This window comes from Equus asinus, chromosome 18, assembly GCF_041296235.1.
Source record: "Equus asinus isolate D_3611 breed Donkey chromosome 18, EquAss-T2T_v2, whole genome shotgun sequence".
Taxonomy (NCBI): domain Eukaryota; kingdom Metazoa; phylum Chordata; class Mammalia; order Perissodactyla; family Equidae; genus Equus; species Equus asinus.
In genome coordinates this window covers 31,592,501-31,612,183 of record NC_091807.1, presented here as the reverse complement: position 1 = coordinate 31,612,183, position 19,683 = coordinate 31,592,501, and the positions used below count along the sequence as shown (strand labels likewise).

Sequence of the window (19,683 nt, the reverse complement as noted above, 5' to 3'; positions counted from 1 at the left end):
GAAATGTCACCGCCTTTCCTTTGCTGCCTGGAGAGTGAGAGGAGAGAGAGAAAGGTGGGAATCCAAAATCACTGCAGGGATGTGTGACTTGGTCTGTCTTGGTGATGACTAACTGCATTCCAAACCCTATTACAGTCATGTCTCGATTAACGACAAGGATTCATTCTGAGAAATGCGTCCTTAGGTGATTTCCTCTCTTAGCTCAGTGGCTAGCCAGCTGTGATGGCCTGCTCTGCGTACATTTCAGGGTTCTGTTTTGCTCTCACACGCTTTGTCCACCAGGCCCACTCTGCATGCTGTAAGCGGCTTAGGGTAAGCCAGGATTGAAAGAGCGTGCTGTCCTAAGGGTGATGACAGCACGGACCCACCCAGCAACGGGGTAGCTGGGAGTTGTTTTTCCAAAACTGGTGCCTCATCCTCTTTGTTACCCTTTCCAGAATGTCTGACTGAGTTCATAGAGAGTTTTCAACTCTGCAATGTCATCCACTCTGCCACAGTTAGTCTAACCCCTCGTGGCCTTTATCACATTCTCTTTTTCGTAAATACCAGCTTTATTAAGATATAATTCACATCCCATAAAATTCACCCTCTGAAGTGCAATTCAGTGAGTTGTGGTATATTCATGGAGCTGTGCAAACATCACCACAATCCAAGTTTTGAACATTTTCTTCACCTTACACCGTTTAGCAGTCACTTCCCTTCCCGCCTCTCCCAGCCAGCCCCTGGCAACCACTAATCTACCTTCTGTCTCTAAGAACTTTCCTATTCTGGACATTTCACAGAAATGCAATCATACAATATGTGCCTTTTGTGACTGGCTTCTTTCACTTAGCGTAATGTTTTTGAGGTTCATCCATGTTGTAGAATTTATCAGTACTTCACTCCTTTTTGTGGTTGCATAATTTCCCATTGTGTGGATAGACATCTGGTTTACCCATTCATCAGTTGATGAACACCTGGGTTATTTCCACTTCTGGGTTATTATGAATAATGATGCTATGAACCTTCATATATACATTTTTGTGTCGACACACATTTTCATTTCTCTTGGGTCTATATCTAGGAGTGGAATTGTTGGGTCATGTGATAACTCTAAGTTTAACTTTTTGAAGAACTGCCAAACTGTTTTTCCAAAACAGCTGCACTGTTTTACACTCCCACCAGCAACATACGATCGTTCCAATTTCTCCAGGTCCTCACATCACATTCCATTTTATGAGTTATCTCTGCATGCATATTACTACTCCCCTTGGATTTAAGCTTGCAGAGGGCACAAAATGCCCTGAGATTGTCATAATAGCAACCATAGCACATGGCATGTTCTGAATTAATCTCAGCTGTCAGTTGACATACTTTTTATTATAATCACTTACAGTTCCTAACTAGAGGGTAAGCCTATTTTAGGAGAAAATACAAGTCTAATTTCACATCTTTCAAAGAACCCTGCACATAAACAGAACTGTCTTTCATTGGGCCCTTCCTGGATTCTTACCATATATGACCTCATTTTTCAGATGAGGAAACTGAAATTCAGGTTACTTGTCCAAGTAACTAACGTCAAAGCTGAAATTCAGACCCACGTTTTCACTCTCCCACATTGTCTTTTGCAGTGAAAGAATTCTATCTGTTTTGCAGGAAGGGAGAGAGGGAGAGTGAGACGCTTATTTAAGGACCTCTGCTTTCCTTCTATAAACACTCCAAAGGCAAGAACCAATGTTTTACTTCCTTTATCTCCTATTGTACATAGTACAAGGTGGAAATTAAAAAAGTTACTTCTGATTATATAAATTTTGAACAACGATATAATGACTAATACGCTGAAATATAAAAGTAAGGCGTAGTTATGGTCTAGTTCAATTCCCTACTTGCGACTATATCTGATAATATACGGTAAGCATCTAACCACTTGCCAATGGCCACGGAGCCATAGCCAGGACTATATCTCGCTTAAATCCACAGAAGTTGGCCTATGTGCCTCAAAGCGTCACCTCAAGGGAACCACAGAAGCGCTGCCTCTCCAGCTATCATTCCAGCGCCCAAAACACTGCCTGGCGCTTTTCTGCCGGCATCAGCTGTCAGAAGAGCGGAACTGGCTAAAGAGGCCTCTGCCCCTAACCAACATGGCCGCATTGAGGCTTCAGAGTGAGGGCGGCAGAGTGAGGATCACGTGAGGAGAATCCTCTTCTCTTATTGGCTTTTCCTCCTGGAAGGGCGGAACACAATAACCCAGCGGGGACCGGCCTTAAAGGGCCCACGGCTAAATCCGCCAGAGCTCCGCCCTCGGGGCTGGGCGGGCGGGACGCCGCGCGGAACGGCGGCAGGCGGGACCGGCGCGCGGAGGCCGTCTCTCCGGGAGTCCCGGTGACCGCCGCCGGCTGCGACGCGACCCCGAGGGGGTTAACCGCGGAGTCGGCTGACGGCAGAGCGCGAGGATCCTGCGCGCGAGCCCGGCTCAGCCGACGGGGGCGCACGGGGGCGCGCGCAGGCGGACGCAGGGATGGAGGACGGCGTGGCCGGGACCCGGGTCGGGGCGGCGGCCGAGGCTGCCGAGGCGCGAGCGGGGCCCGGGGTGACGCTGCGGCCCTTCGCGCCTTTCTCGGGGGCGGCCGAGGCCGACGAAGGCGGCGGCGACTGGAGCTTCATCGACTGTGAGATGGAGGAGGTGGACCTGCAGGACCTGCCCAGCGCCACCATCGCCTGCCACCTGGACCCGCGCGTGTTCGTGGACGGCCTGTGCCGGGTGAGGGCCGTGCCGTGGGGCCGTCGGGCGGAGGGCGGACACTTGTTGCCCGGAGGAGGCGGCGCAGGTCGCAGCGCCGAGGTCCTGGCCGGCCCGGGCAGCCGGCGGGGCGGGGAGGCGACCCTCGGGGACGCGGCGATGCCCCCGGCTGCCCGGCCGCGGTCCCCGTCTGTCCCAGCGAGGGTAGGGGCGCGCTCCCCTATAGTCCCGGGTTCCCTGCACCTGCCGGGCCACCCGCGCAGCCCGTCCAAGGGAGTGTCAGGGGTTCGCCTTTGGGGGTAACCGCCTCCCCGCGATGCCCCTGCCCCCGGGTGTTTCCTCGGGCGGGGAGGGGGCGATGGAGTGGGAGATAATCAGGGGATGAATTAGCCCCAAAGTGGCCGAGAGCTTCTACTGTTCCCCTGGGGCTTTAACCGTCGCCGTGCCCTTACTCATTAGAGGAGGGGGTCGCCTCATTCATAGGGAAGCAGACGTTGAGCGGCGACGTGACTCACTGTTCAGAAATAGGACGAGGTCCCTGCGTTCTCAATCTGCACCACTGGAAGGAAATCCAATGTTTGGGTGAGGATCCGTGGTTGCTCATTATCCTGCAGTTGGCCAGTTTTGGTCGAATGGTGTTGGGGGGGAAGGGGTCCATTTGTTAGGCCTTCAGAACATTTAGTGAGGAGTCTTGCTCCCTGAAGGGGTGACATGCCACCATCGGGGACACTCAGTACCTGGGGAGTTGATTTTTTATTTTTCAAATTCACACAGTTTAGACACTTGGAGGGTGAGGGAGCAGATAATGAGTAATCAATGGTGGTGGTGGTGGGGAGGAGGAATTTATTTCAAATCGGCAATTAGCATGCAGAAGAAAATTTGGACAACGTAGGCGTTGCAGAATGAAGCCTGTCTTTGAGAGATATGCTCCATTAGGAGAGCAGCTGTTTAAAAAAGCAATGCTTTCCATGCTTGGCTCTGGGTCTGCACATACTGTCAATGAACTGTAGTCGAAGGCTGCTGCCAAGAGGAACACCACTGTAGAACAGAGAATGGTGCCCTTAATCCCATTTATTTATAATTTATATGCCCGTCTACTTTCAGAAAGGCTTTACAGTGGCTGCGTGCTTAGGTAAGCTTCCGTGCATGCTTTCTAAAGCAACAATTGTCACAAATACAGGGTCTCCCTTATCTTACTCTAAAACCTTTTCTCTGCCTGAGGCAAAGGTCTAACCAGCATTTCAAGTCTTTCTTAGGGGTCCTAGGCTCTCTTTCATGGAGCAAGGTCAGCTTATATAAGAGTGCACTTATTACCTTGATGTCTAGCCATTCATACTGTTGCATTTGTCTCATTCATTCATTTGTTTATTCTTTTGCTGTTTATTGAATGCTTACTTGTTCCAGGCACTGTTTTAGGCCCAGTGGAGACAGTGGTGAATGCCATGAGCTGCCTGTGGTTGAGGGGAAATAGACAATAGAAAAAAGTAAGTGAACAGGGTCACTTCAGATAGTGATAAGTGCAGTGGAGACAATAAAGCAGGATAATGTGATGGAGAGGGACCAAGGAGGAGATGGGGCTGGGTCATATCAATCAGGGCCTAACAGGGACGTTTGGAGGTTCAAGAGGTTTTAATGAAGAACTGATTAATTGGGCCCGGACTGAGGGGATCAGCAAGGGGTGTTGGACCAAGGGGAGGAAGTAGTGTTGCTGGAACCCTAGGAGAGGAGCCGCCTGGCAGGAGCTGCTGATGTGAAGGTGTGGAATTGAGATGCTGAAGCCAGGAGTGGCAGGGAAGAAATACCCTACTCGACTTGGCCCGGCTTTCTGATCCGGTTGGCAGAACCCAGCTGGCAGCCAGGAGGCAGGGGAGCCCAAGCCATACAGTCCATAGATGGGGTCAGCCTTCCAGGGCCAGGAGAAGGAGGGAGAGAGGCAGAGAATGGCTCTGGGGACAGTGCAGGTCAAGAGGACGTGCAGAGAGGAGTCAACATGGGGCCAATTCAATCTCAGGGGCTGGGAACTGAATGACCCCCGAAGGCCTCTTTGCACAGCTTGGACTTGGCTCACAGGATGAAGCTCCTTGTGTAGATTTTGTGTGGCCGGCGTCCAGGCAGAGGGAATAGCAAACAGGAAAGTTCTGGTGCAGGAATGAACTGAGTGTATTCAGAGGGCACAAAGGGGCCCCCATGGCAGAGTGAGAGGTGGGGGTGGTGGCCCAGCTTGGACGCAGCCAGGGAATGGTTCCATAGAGGACCTTGGAGGCCATGGTAGGGATTCAGATGTTATGCTAATTGCAAAGCTGGGTGGAGAATGTCTTTAGGGAAGGAGGGTGCGTCGGGAAGAAGAGAGGAAGCAAGGAGACCCCCTAGGAGGTTCTTGACATTCGTTGTCCAGGGGAGCCGTTAAGGTGTTTGGACTAGGTTGGTGGCATTGGTGACGGAGCAAAGGAGCCTCTGTTGGAAACTGGCCTCTCCACTAGGAGGGTCAGGGGCTTCCGATGGGGGCAATAGGAGCTTTGCCTGTTGAACCTGTAAAAGGTAAACAATCGGTGAAGAGGGGAAAACCCACTGGGCTAAGGAAGTCGGAGTCCCTGAAGACGACGAGCCCTGTGATGGGCTCAGACAAGGAGATGGGAGCAGATGTGACTGCAGGCCATTGGGAAGCCGTCCTAGAAAGAGATCTTTCTCATCTAGCTGAAGCCATCCCTCTGGGTGGAAAGATGTGGCCTCTGAGGTTTCAGTCTGGCAGCTTTATTATTTTAAAGGCCATTCTTCCTTAAGGCTGGCCTGTCACCTTTGGGTGCTGTTGTGAAAGTGTGATTCTACTTCAGGTTGGTCGTGTCTGACCCTTGCGTAGGCAGACCCTTAACGGCGTTGCTGACAGAAGTCCCTGTGCTGGTGGTCTGGCCATCCCCTCTCCTTAACCAGTCTGTTGGAGGGCCCCCTGGGTGAGTGATGGTGTCTTAGCCTGCTGGGCTCCTCTGACAAAACACCACAACAGACCAAGTGGCTTAGAAACAGCAGAAGTTGAGTGCTCACAGTTGATCGGGTGAGGGCCCTCCTCCGGGTCACAGCCTTCTCGCTGTGCCCTCACGTGGTGGAAGGGATGAAGGAGCTCTTCCGGGTCTCTTTTATAAAGGGACTAATACCATTCATGAGGATTCCGCCCTCATGACCTCATCACCTCCCACAGGCCACACCTGCTGATACCATAACCTTCAGGGGTTAGAATTTCAGCATATGAATTCGAGGGGGACACAAGCATCCAGACCACGGCAGATGGTGTGAAGGAAAAAGGTTGTGTCAAACCTGTTTACATTTGTTCATACTCTTCTCTAACCTTAGTCTTAGAGGAATGAAAGAAGTTGACCTGAACTCCCAATTTATTAGAGAATTTGCATCCAAAGCTGTTTTCTAACTATAACAGTTGGGTCTGATATGTAAATTTGTTTTTGTTAGCCAGATCATCATCAATATTGTAAATAATTTATACTGAATATGTTCATTAAATGTTTATCTAAAAAATAACTGTATCGTCATTAATTTCAAGTAATATTATTAGAGAGATCCACACTGTTACAAAGGAATGCAAACTTTTATTAAAATAAGATGATTTTCTGTTGTGCAAATATTCCATTACTTTGTTCTTTCTGGGCCTTTTTTCTTTTTACTGAGAAAGCAGAGCGCTGCTGCTCTGAACCAGTAATTACATGTGCTTTGGGTTGTTGGCAGTGGTTCGTTGGTTCCCTAGAATAAGAGTTTATTCAGTTGTCACCAAGCTAACCAGACATTTAAGGGTTCTCAAATAATATTGTTAGTTTCCAGGCAGTAAATATAGTTCCATACAGTAATGGAAACGAGTACCATTTTTTCGGTTGTCTGAAACATGGATCTGTATTTGATAGAGCTTTGCATGAATGCCAAGTTGGAAAATGCTAATCCTAGAAAAATTTACTCTCCTCTAGTGAATAAACTCATTTTTCTTAAAGCACATGCCCGCTTAAGATTTTTGCTACTTCCATGACTTTCTTTTAATAACATGAAATATTCTGATAGGCATAAAAGAAGTTTGAGTGACTTCTTTAAATTCTTTGTATCAGTGAAGATGCTGAGCGGTTCACATCTTAGCAGCACTTGGAATCCCTGGGGAGCTTTGCAAAACCCCCATACATTGGGGCTGCACACCAATTCAATCTCAGGGGCTGGGAACCACCTAGAAAGTTCCCCCAGGTGATTCTCATTGGGAGTCAAGGCTGAGGACCATTGTCCTAGCCAGAAGGGGTTTTGCCTGACCAGTGGCATTGTTGTGTCATGAAAAGATCTTTGGGTTCCACTTGTAGCCAGATCTGTGCCTCAGTTTCCTCGAGCTTCAAATGGGAGTCAGGCTCTTCTTGGTCTGGCACCTCCCTTCTCCTGATTGGCATGTGACCTTCTAGCCTGACAGCAGGATGATGGGCCGTCAGCCAGAGAGCTGGAGTCCTTAGACAGGTGACACATGAGATAAGAGCATTTTACTCTATCGTGGGGCTGCCCCCACCCGCCTTTGTATGCATCCTCTTCACAATGCTGCTCGCTCTCCCTCCAAATGTTAGATCCCAGACTCTTTCTCCCAAAATTTGTTTTTTGGTAGACAAGCTATCATTCAGTAGTAATTTGACTATTGACATGTTTTTAAGATCCAACTGCTGATACGCAGTTTCTGCTCAGAAGGTTGTATCTACTTGGCTGTGTTTCTGCCTGTTTCTATTATAAGTCAGTCGGTGGCAGCTTGTTGTAAAATGTGACATTCCATCAGGATAGTAACAGTTGGATCCTATTACAGTGTAAAATCCAGGCGTTTTTAGGCCATTTTCACTTTTCATCCCGGTGTCATAGTCATGTTTCTCGGACTTAAATTAGCACAAAATTTCCCCCTTAAGCCTCCTTAAGAGTGAAGCAATATTAAACTAATATGACATGGTTTAATCTACTTGGGAATGTTCAGAATGTTGTATGTTAAAAAAACTACACAATATAAACATGCAAAATTTTTAGAAGTTATATGCTATTTCCCTAATTTTAGAATTTCTGACTCTTAAATAAATCAAATTTTTCTTTTACATCCATGAGGTTCTTTTAATCCCTCCTTCCACTCCACTCCCAAGCAAGAGTCTGGGGTTTTTTTCAGCTCAGTGGGCCACCACTATACAAGGCTGAAAGCATGCTTTTCTTCAGTAGCAGTAGCTTTAAATGGTTTCCCCACAACTCCAGGCTTTTCAAGCCCCAAGACGATTACATAAGGGAACAAAAAATTAGGCTTTGTGATAGAACAGAATAGCTAAAGCAGAGGCTGTTTGATTTCAGTGTTTATATTTCAGGCTGTATTCTTTCTTTCTTTCCCTTTTTTAAAAATGTCATCAGACAACACAGCCCGCTCTTTTTCGTACGTGTCACTGAGGGACCTGTTTGCCCTGTTCTGTGACTGCCTCACTCTCGTTACAGTAATAATAATTGTGCACATCAGAGTGTGTGCTGGGGGGAGGTAGAGCCCTCAGTGCGTGTTTTCTATTGTTAGGACTCATTTCAAGGGCCTTGGGGGACTGCTGATCATTTGCAATACAATCTAGTTGTGACAGAGTTTTTTCCTTTGTGAAAATACTAATCACCATCAAAACCTGGGGATTCTGACAGTTAATGAGACGTGAATGACTCTGCCACGTCCTCTGAGCATTGCCAGGCTGTGCCATGGCAATAGGAAGTAAAAAGGGCTCTTCCACCCTTCTTGGGCAAAACAAACATTTTCAAAATATAACATCAGGAAAATATTAATTACCTTAACTCAGACTTTGATGTTGGAGAGAGGGTTGGCATCATGTTATATAGATTTCAATCATGGTCAAAATCCTTTACCTGTATTTGATTTGGTTGGTGTAGAGTGTTGTTATTTATTTTTTTAACCTCTAAAGATTTAATTGGGTTTCATATGCTCACATTCCCCCTTGAAGTGTGTACTTGAGGAGGGTGTGGATCTTAAGCATACCTTTACCACTTATGCCTCGTGACTCTGGGGAAGCTATTTATCCTACCTGTGCCTTAGTTTCCCTACCTGTAAAATGGGGTGCTAATAGTACGTAATATCTTAGGATGTAAGTGCTTATCATAAAGTGCTTATCACAGTGACTAAGACATAGTAAACCATAACATAGCTTAAAAATAGTCTAGATGATTGTATTATAGATAAAAACATAGAAATAATATAGATAAATAAAAACAATATAGATTGTTAATTACTGCTGTGTAACTAACTCAAAACAGTGGTTTAGAACAATAAACACTTATCTCACAGTTTCTGTGGGTCAGCAATCCAGGGATAGCTCACCTTCGTGCCTCTGCCTCAAAGTCTGCAATAAAGTATCAGCTGCGGTCTCATCTGAAGGCTCGACTGAAGGAGTATCCACTTCCGGGCTCACGTGGTTGTTGGCAGGATTGCACTTCTGATGGGTTGTTGGACTGAGAGCCTCAGTTCCTTGGTGGCTGTGGGCTGGAGGCCTCCCTCAGTTCCTTGCCACATGGACCTCTCCATTGGGCAGCTTACACCATGGCACTTGCTGCCGTGAGAGCAAGCAAGCAAGAGCATGCAAGACGGAATGGAATTCATAGTGTTTGCGTAACTTAATCTCAGAGGGGTATCCACCACCGTGGCTGTGTTGTCCTCGTTAGAAGGGCGTCCATGGTACAGGTCACCCTGAAGGAGGCTCAGGCCAGGGCGTGAATGCCAGGAGGAGGAGATCACTGAGGACCCCACAGGCTGCCTGCCACAGTAGCTGTTTATTAGGACATTGTTTTCTTTGTAAACTTTTCTGACTTCTGTGGAGCAGTGAATGTTCAGAAATGTTTGTTAAGGTGTTTTCTCATCTGATTTTTTTTTAGCTTCAACTATAAAAGAATTCTATAAAAGAATACAGTTTTAGGCTCCACATCTTAGTATAAAATACCTCATTGGTAGGATTATAGCCGGGTTATTAAGTTTCTAAAGTGTCAAGAGCTGTTAGCCACTGCATTTCCGAAAGAAGAGCTCAGGAAACCACACCTGTAACTTGGGCAGGCCCAGTACTTTTCCTCGCATACTAATTTCAGCAGGTGCGCTGTGTACGAAATTCCCATGTGTGATCAGAATTAACACCATAGGAAGAGGAGTTTGAGGCTAGCCTGCATTCAGAATTGAAAGACAAAAACGTTATTTAATTCAGATAGCCAACTTTGGATTTTTTTCACTCCCCATAACAATAGCTTGTTTTACTTTATCACCTTCATATTTTTGGTTAAACTTTCTGCTTTATTTTGAAGATGATAAAGTAATTTCTGTTCATTAATGTGAAGTGCTTTGTGTGTAATACATATATCATTTCATCTTTTTACAAGAACTCCCTGAAGTAAGTACTATTTTCATTCCCATTCTACAGAGTTGGAAAGTGAGGCCAGGGGAGGCCCAGTGACCCATCTCAGGTCACGTAGCCAGTAAGCGTTGGTCCTGTGATTCAAACCTAGTTTTAGCCAACTCGAGAGCCTGTCCTGTAATCAGCTTACAATATGCAGTAAGGTACATGAATTTTTCATATCTTTCACATCTTATTTAAACCCTAGGACAGCTCTGTGAAGAAACTATTTTTAGCCACAGGAAACTCAGGTTCAGATGAGTTACAACTCTTGTTCTTCCAGTTATTTATTTATATTTGATGGGCGTATTTGAATGGCGGCCCTGGTGATGTTCTTGTGTGTAAATGGAAGGCCACGCCTGGGCATTGGAGCCAGACAGATCGGATTTGAATCCTGGCTCCATCACTTCACTGTTTCATTCATTTATTCAACAAATATTTTCTGAGGGCCTGTTGTGTTCTGAGCTCTGTGCTGGTTGCAAGACCAGCTGTGGGACCCCAGGTGAGTCAGTCCGGGTCCCCAAGCCCGGCCTGCTCAGGTGCAGAATGAGGACAGTGTATGGTGAGGTAGGTCAGTGTGAGGGGGGCACAGCCCGGGACAGCCCTGGGTGAATGACGGACACCATCCCTCCCTTTATGGAGCCCACAGGCTAGCAGGGAAGATTTTTAATTTTTTTTGTTGTGTGTTATGTAAATAACCAAAGAGCTTAATGGATCCATACTAAACCACGTGTCCTTGGGCACGTTATTCAGCCCCACCTCAGTTGCTTCACCTGCAAAGTGAGCTGGTCGAACTGTCTCTGTGAGGCCATTTCCGGCTCTCACAGCTGGATGGCTCTGGTTGGACTCTTCCATCAGCGAAACACGGCCTGGCCCCATGGCCCCTTGCTCCCCTGCATCCCCAGAACGTAAGATCAGGCTTTTCCAAGTAGGAATTTGCTCCGGAAGAGAGTTTCTCTAGTGTGATTCTAGTTCTCTTCCATCCAGCCCTTCCAGCCTTGCACCTGGGGGAAGACAGAGCTTGACCTCCACCCTTCCTAGGTTTTCAGCCGCGGATCTTTAACGAAAAGACGGATTAATGAGAGAAAAACAGTTATTAACGCACGCAGTGTACATGGTGTGGGAGAAGCCTCAGCGAAATGTAACGCAAAGTGGAGGCTTCAAACTTGGCTTACGTGCCTCTTCAGCAAAGAACAATAAATTCGTAGAGAAATAACAGGACGGAGCTGAGCAGTTTTAGGCTTCCAAGCGGCAGCAAAGCGTAGGAAGGTAAATATGTGGGAGGAAACCAATAGAACAAAGTTTGCCTCTGGGCTGATAAGAGTCTAGAGTCATCTCCAGCAAAAGGAGAATTTATATCCTACCTTTAGGCAGAGAAGGCAGAGAGGATAGAGCAAGCTGCTGCTTAATTGCCTTCAGCTCAAAATAACTTTATGTCAGGGAGGCATATTTGGGGGTGACATTCGAATTTCCCTCACACCCCCTCTCCAGCCTTGTCCTGCATTGTTCAGTGGGAGGCCTGTCTGCTGGTTTGTGGCTAGAGAGGAGGTAAATTTCAGTCACTTAAACTTGGTCTTGAATTGGTCTTGGAAATTTACCTAGGACGGGTCTGAGAGGAACCTGTGTCAGAGAGGGTATAACTGAGCCCAACACAATTCTGTCCAGGCACCATTTGAGGATTTGCCAAAGACACAGCCTCGCAAAGCCACAACGCTTGAGTGAAACGTTTTTTTAACTCTGTCGATTATTGGGAGCTTTTCCAAATCTCCTGATAGCGTTTACTTATTGATAGGGTGACGGTATGTCCCGGTTTGTCCGTCTGGTTTATGCCTGTCATCCGGGGAAAATTATTCATAGTACCCCCTTTTAAGCATGGATGATAAATTATATGGTTGGTAGTTACACAATTAATCATAAGCACCCTATTGATTTAGCACTTAGCATTTGTGCCACATATTTCATGTCCATCATTTCGTTTAATCCTTCTTACAACCTTCTAAGGGAAATACTATAGTTGCCCATTTTATAGAGGAAGAAACTGCCTTCTCCCTTTGCAAAATTAGTCAGCACATGGATTCCCGCGGGAGCCGGGTGTCTGACCTGGGGTTTCTGGAACCTCGGCAGGGAGGGCCCTCAGACCCCAGCCTTGCCTTTGTCCGGGGAGGAGTCAAGGTGCGGACAGGTGGTGACGATTTCTCATCGGTGCTCACTAGATAAGGACAGAACTCAAACTTACCCGCCGGTCTGCTTCCTCCCAGCTGGCTGATTTTTATATCACTCATTTAATTCTCTGTGAAATAATGTCCTCCGCTCTTCCACCCCCACCCCACTCAAAAGAACCCAGGGCGTGCAAATAATGAGGAGGGCATCTAGGGTCACGTCGGCTAGAACAGGCAAACTGTAACAACACATGGGATGGCCCGTCCTCGGCGCCACTGGCCCTGGGTCTGTGCGGCCGCTGCTCGAGGAGGGGCGGCGAGCTTCGCCTCGAGAGCGAGTCCGATGCTGTTGAGAACGGCAGCGGTGACCACCAGGGGGCGGTAACCACACGTGTGTCCTGCGATGGAGGCGGGTGGTTGACTTACACTTCTTTCAGGCGTCAAAGACAACGCGCATCTTCAGAAGGGAGGAGCCATGCCCTGTGCTGCACAGGAAGCTACTGTAAAGATAAGTTTGCAGTCGAAACTTGAAAGCAGAGAGACAGCCCCCAGCAGAAAACCAGGGCAGTGAGGGAGCCCACGTCCCTCGCTGGACCCGTCCCTGCTGCTGGGCCGTGGGACCCCCTTTGGTTAAACAGGAAACACAGGGGCGCTGTGTTCGCCTGACGGAGTGACCCTCCTACTCCAACTAAGCGTGGGTACAAGTTTGTGACCTTCTCTGCCGTATGCTCACATTCATTGCAATTTATTTGGACTCTGACTCAAATTATCACCATAAAGAAATACCAAGAGAGAACTCAGAGGAAACAGAAGCTTCATTTCAGGGACAGGGGGAATTTTCTGAGCCGGCTTCAGATATTAGGGCACCACGTGGATTACTTTTAAAAGGCAAAGGTTGTGGTGGTGGATAGGTCTCCAGACCTGCGTGATGGGGAGTGTTCTCTCCCATGGGAGCCCTGTCCTTGGATGATTCCAGAATTACCTGCTGCTCAGGGCATATAGTGACAGTATTCTTCTGGGCTGGAGGAGGGACTCTGGGGAACCCAGATCTTGGCTCCACCAGCACAACTATCTTTGCATCCTAAGCTGCAGATCGCAGACGGTGATGGAGACCCCCTCAGGCCTGGGTCAGCAGTCTGTAATCTGCTTTGCAGCCCCTAAAAACAGACCACTCATCGGAAAAATTCACTGGGTTGCATACAGGTCAGGAACTGGCCTAAAGACACTTGTAGATGTTTGGCAACTTCAGGGTCGGTTTGTATCTGTACCTCTCTTTCTAGAATTGCTGAATCCAGGATGTGTCTGTCCAGCTCGAGCACCTGCTTTTCCCCTGACACAGTATTTCCAGACTGGTTTTCATTTTCAAAATCAGTGCTGAATTTGTGTAATTCTTTAAAGTGAATCATAAATTTGCAAGGGGCTAACACTCTAATGCACTCTGTTTTGTCAAGTACTCATTTAATCCTCGCAGTGTACTGGGAAATACTGTTAACAGATCATAAGATACTTTGTAACCTCCACATTTAGAGGATTTCGGTTCATTAGAGCACGTTTGGGAAAGTGAGCTGGTCCTCAGCACCGTGAACCTGCCTGAGACTTTGGCATAAGGTGAGGTGGGGTGGGGGGTAGAGAGGTTGTCTGTTGAAGTGGTGACTTCCTGCATTTATTCAGGGGGTGGTTGCGCAGAGGACGGAACGGAGCATTGCGTGCTGTTAGTGGTTCGGAAAGAAGCAGTACCAGCCGGCCGCCTCGAGGGCTGGAGCTGAAATTCTAAGCACCTTCATCTTCTATCTGTAAAAGGAGGGTTGGCGGTGCCTTCACCTTACTAGGATGCTGTGAGAATTAAATACAGCACGACAATGTTTGTGATAGTATCTGAAGGCAGGAGATACTCTGAAAATATTTGTTTAGTCTCTATCAAGGACTCTGTTTTAATGTCAATATATCATTAGAGGTTTTATATTGGGTTGCTGTTTAATTTTTGTTTGTCCATTTATTTCCTTTTCATTTATTTTCTTTTCCTCCTTTATCTACTAGGTAGCACAGGAGCCACGTTGGCAAGATCGTCTGCTTGCAGGTTTTCTTACTGTGGTACTAATCCTATTTTTATGGGTCAGCCGAGAGTGGAAATGTATGCAGTGTGTTTGCATATTACCCCTGAGTGTCCACCCTTCTTTATGGACAGATACCTACCTTAGTTTGGAGTTGTGCATTTTAAAAGGCAGACGATGCAGCAGTTAGGAGGTGGGTCCCAGACCCAAGTGGGCCTGAATTCAAATCCCAGCTCAGACAGCAGCTGGCTGTGTGACCTTGGACAAGTAGCTTAACTTCTCTGTGCTTCAGTCTCTTCTTTTGTAAAATGAGATAAGAAAAGTACCTACCTTACGGGGTTGTTGCGTGATGAAAAGAGAGCATATAAATAAAGGGCTAAGAAGAATACCAGGCTCGTAGTAACTGTTTAATACTATACGTGTTAGCAATTTTATCAAAATGCAAAGATTACAGTGTATATATTGCTCACTGCTATTTATCCTATGCCTAAGACAGTGCCTGCCACATTGTAGGCACGTAATAAATATTTACTCAGCAATGGAAGTAAAACACTGACATAAAAAATGAGAGTATTGCTGTTTAAGTCTGTTAGATATTAAGCCTTATTTTCCCATGAGTAATTTAGGCTCTTCCAGAAGTTGCAAAAATTATTTTAAGCCAGTGGAGTCTTCGCCTTCAAAATTATTGCAGTGATGTCTGTGTGCGTGTGTGTGTGTGTGTGTGTTGCAGGCACACACACTTCTGTGCACGTGTATGAAATTAACAGGCTTTGATATTGCTGAACATTTAGGAAGACTGACATGGCTTGTTATCACTTGTAAATGCTTAGAAAAAGCGTGTTTTAACATGGAATGAGCATGGCTACAAAGTTATAAACAACTCAAGGACCTAAACACTTTTAAAAATAAATAAAAGAATGGATATAAAAACCCCATGAACTCCAAAGCATAAAATCACTATTGCTGATGATAAGACATCCTAGGCTTCCTAGCACAATTTAAAAAAAAAAAAATCTTGTAATTGAAAAATAAATACCATGTTTCCCCGACCGGACCAGCCCTTTCTCCCTCCCCTCCCTCCCTCCCTCCCTCTCTTGCTCTCTTCCTCTTCCCTTCCTCCCTCCCTTCTCTCATTGTTCTTTGGATGCCTTCTAGGAGACACAGGGATCATTCCTTGGCATCTGCTGAATCTCCACCTACTGCACCAGCCAGCCTCTAGCACTCCTGATAGAAGGCAGCTGGTCACCCTTTGCCCAGTCTTGTCCTAAGAGGGCAAAATCAACTTGTGATCTGATCTCTGAATGCCACCCTGGTTTCCATTAGATTGTGCCAGGAAAGATGACCTTCTTTAATGAAATGCATGCTGTCTTCTTGGGAACTCAGTAGCCTGCTGTGCTTTTAATTAAAATGTACCAATCTCCAAAAACTTGATTCTTACCCCCGAAGCGGCATGTCACCCAGCAGTCTGTTCCCAGTTACAGGAATGCAGGATGATTACATCATAGGGCAGCCCCAGTGCGGACTGAAGGTTGGAGCAAGGGGCCTTAGCATGGTGTAACCTGGGCTCATAGTACTTGGGGCCAGTTGTCTGTGCTTAGGTTCAGGATAACTCAACCCCTTATGCAGCCTGCTTGCAAGCTGACTTTAGCAAAAAGTTACCCACTGTTGTATTAGCTCTACACTGTACTGGGTGTAAGGGTGTTTAATGGCATTGGGGAACACAACTCATAATAACTACCATTTGCTGAGTACCAATTTACAGGTCATTACATTTGTCTAGATTGCTGTGTGATTAGAAGAGTAATTCATTATAAAAGTAATATTTGGTTGTAAAAGTCAATAAAAGCCTTTACTAAAAATTCCCCATCCTCTTCTCTCAAGCTGTTCTTAGAAATAGCCTTTGTTAAGTTTTATATGTACTCTTTCATGTGTTTCTATGCATGTTTAAACATATATATGGTATATATAAAGAGAGATCAATGCAATTAAATATATACAGTGTATATACATTTATATGATATCATACTATATACACTCTTTTGCTACTTGCCGTTTAAAAATATTGTGAACATCTTCTTTTCTTTTGATAGATTTCATTGTAAGAACGAAACATAATTTAACCAGCAGTTCCTGTTGCTAGCCTTGGGTTGTTCCTAGTTTTTTCCCATTATAAACAATGTTGCAAGCAGCATCCTTATACATATTATCTTTGTTTACTTCTGTAAATATGTTTGTAGAGACACATTCCTAGAAGTGGAATTTCTGAGTCAGAGGCTATGCTTATTTTGCATTTTGATACATACTGCCAATCTGTTCTCCAAAATGTTTTTACTAATTTATATTACTGCCTGCACTGCATAAGAGTTCCTTTCTCCCACGTTCTTGTCAATACTGGGGATTATAAATCATTTTGGATCATTGCCAAGATCCTTGATGGATGAAAATAGTCTCTCTGTGTTTTAATTTGTTCTTCCTTAATTACGAACAAGGCTGGCCATCTTTCATGCTTGTAGGTCATTTGTTGTTGCTTTTTTTGTCCTGTAAATTGATTGTTTATATCTTTTGCTTCTTTTCTGATAAGTTTTTGGTCTGTACTTAGGAATTTGTAAGATTTTTGTACATTAAGGAAATTGTTATTTTATCATGTATATTGCAGATATTTTTCCCACTTTGCCATTTGATTTTATGGTGTTTTTAGCTCACAGAAATGTTTATTCTTTTCGTTTGTAGTTCAGATATAGAATTTTGCCTTCCTGTGTCTCGGCTTGTCTCATACCTAGCGTGTCCTTCCTGGGCCAAGATGTTAGGAGTAAGTTTTTTCTACTACTTTTACATTTAATTTTTGATGTTTGCCTTCAATTCACTGGATGTTTTGGTATAAGGAGTAAGTTAGGTTCCTGGTTTGCTTTTTTCATGTTCCCAGAGTCCCAAATCCTGCAGATTGGAAGTACCACCTAAATCGTCAAATATCCTTGAATCAGGACTTTTCTGTTGATCTTTTTGTCCATTCTGAACCAGGTTCATACTATTTTGAATGCCTGTGACCTTACATTTTCGCCTTATTTGACAATGAATAGGGTGAATCCTCCCCTGTTCTTTTTCAGAATTTATTTTCCTGGCCAGTTTCATTTTTATTCTTCTTCGTGAACTTTAGAATCATTCTGTCATGTTCAAACTATCCTTCACTCCCCCACAAAGAACGAAAACAAAAATACAACAACCAAACCTGTTGGTATTTTGAGTGGAATTACATTGGGTTTATACTTACTTGAGGAGAACTGACATCTTTGACTATTATGTTCCTATAATTTAATGTTCCTATCATTTATTAATATTCTTAATAATTTAAGCCATCTTTTATGCCACTCAGTTTGACATTTTCTTCACATACATCCCATTTCTTTAGTTTGTAATTTATGTTTTAGATCCTTCAGTATAAATATTTTTATGTAAACTTAAGAAATGCATTAAATTATGAGATCTCTTTTTCCACTTTACTCACCTTTACTTTCATGTGAAGGGAAGTGATGTTTCTATGTATTAACTTTGTAACGAAACACCATAGTAAAGCCTCTTACTATTTCTAATAGTGTTCCAGTTGATTCTTTTGCGGTTTTTTTTTGCATATAAAATTGTATCCTCTGCAAATAGTGATGATTTTGCCATCTTCTTTACAATATCTGTGTTTTATTCTCTCATTCACATGGCACTTCAACATTAAATTACAGTGGCAACAGATGGCATCCTTGTCTTGTACCCAACTTGTAAGGGAAACGTGCTCGTGTCTCACCACTGACCGTAACCTTGGCGTGGCGCTGTGGTATTGTAACTCACCCTCAGGTATCGGACAAACACTTCCCTGTTCTAGACCTGGTCACACACAACAGACACACCCAGCTTTCTCTCCCTGCCTTTTTGTAGGCTCTAACCCAGCATTCAGTTATCCTTTTAAAGAAGTGACTTCCAGAATGTTCTATGAACCATATGTCTCCATCTGCTGTCTCCATGCTGCCTTATGGAACTCTGCATGGATGGAAATGTTCTGGATCTGCACTGCCCGGTGCAGTAGCCACCGAGTGTTTGAAATGTGGCAGATACAACTGAGGAACTGAATTTTTAGTTTTGTTTAAAGTTTAATCGCTTTTAATTGAAAAAGCCACATGTGGTTGGTCACTACAGACTCGGGCATCATGGGTCCCTCATGTCATGAAAGGATAGGATGTGAGCACTAAGAACGACCTAGTGGCCACTCAGTGTGCCCAGAGAGGTTGAGATGAGCCCCAAATTACACAGCAAGTTCCTGACTAAACTGAACCTCGAAGGCCAGGCTCCTTGTTCTCGTCCTGAGCTTTCCCACTATGCTTGACCCTCACTTTACTCCTCGCCTCCCATTTTCCTTCTCTAAATGACAGCCAAAGTCCCAGGATGTGCAGCCTATAAGCACTCAGTGAGCGTGCCTCAGCACCGCTGACCCTTCACTGAGTGTGGGCTGACTCCGCGACGTGCAGCTGTGAGTTTCCGGCTGTCACCTTCCTCTGCACTCACAGTCCTTTCCCAGTCAGGGTAGGGCAGTGGGCCTGGGAGGCCAGTTCCCGGCTGGTGGTCCAGGTTCTGCGTCTGGCCTCTGCAGCAGGACTGAAAGCACTGTTGGGCCCTGGTCTCATGTTCCAGCATCCGCAGGAAATATTAGTTCTGTACGCTTTTGGTCCACATGTATTTTCTAGTCCTTTTCCTGAAGGATTATAAACATCCGTGCTTCCAACAGGATAGCAGCGTGTTGCTCCTATCCGCTATGACTAAACTAAACCTACAGAGAACTCAGGTCTGCTGAGTCAGGGAGTGGGCTGGGAGAAGAAAGAACGGAGAACCTTCCAGAAGGCCCTCAGCAGGGCTCCAGCATAGAAGTCAGGTCTCAGTGATGAAGATACCACGGCGATGCTCGAGTGTCCCTTTGAAGTCTTCCTCCTTCATCTACCCTGCCTGTCACACCTGGGGGCTCCTGGCTCAGTCACTTGGGGCCACTGCTGGTACATCCTTAGCTTTCCCTTCCAGCCATCAGTCACATGAAGCAGGGTGACCTCCCCTCCAAGGAGCTCTTGGCTTTTTCTGGCCGATAGGAAGACCCTCCCCTTGCATCTGAAGGTCACTGGTCAGAGCGTAGCAGTTAAGACTACCGGCCCACCTGGGTTTCCTTCCAGCTCTGCTGCTCCCTCGCAGTGTGACTCTGGGCAACTCACTCACCCACTCTGATCCCTAGCTTGCTCGCCTGGAAGATGATAACGGCCCCTCACAGGGCTCTGGTGAAGATTACTTGAGTCCATACAGGGAAAGTGCTCCGA

General features: G+C 45.8%; 1 protein-coding gene across 1 annotated transcript in view; it reads left to right on the top strand.

Moving 5' to 3' along the window:
* Nucleotides 1–2,345: 2,345 nt before the first annotated feature.
* The window catches only part of RCAN1 (regulator of calcineurin 1), a 96,594-nt gene continuing 79,256 nt past the window's right edge, over nucleotides 2,346–19,683 (top strand). The window contains exon 1 of the mRNA XM_014843714.3: nucleotides 2,346–2,740. Within this exon, the coding sequence (XP_014699200.3) occupies nucleotides 2,498–2,740 (243 nt within the window). The 5' untranslated portion in view covers nucleotides 2,346–2,497. The remainder of the gene's footprint in view (nucleotides 2,741–19,683) is intronic.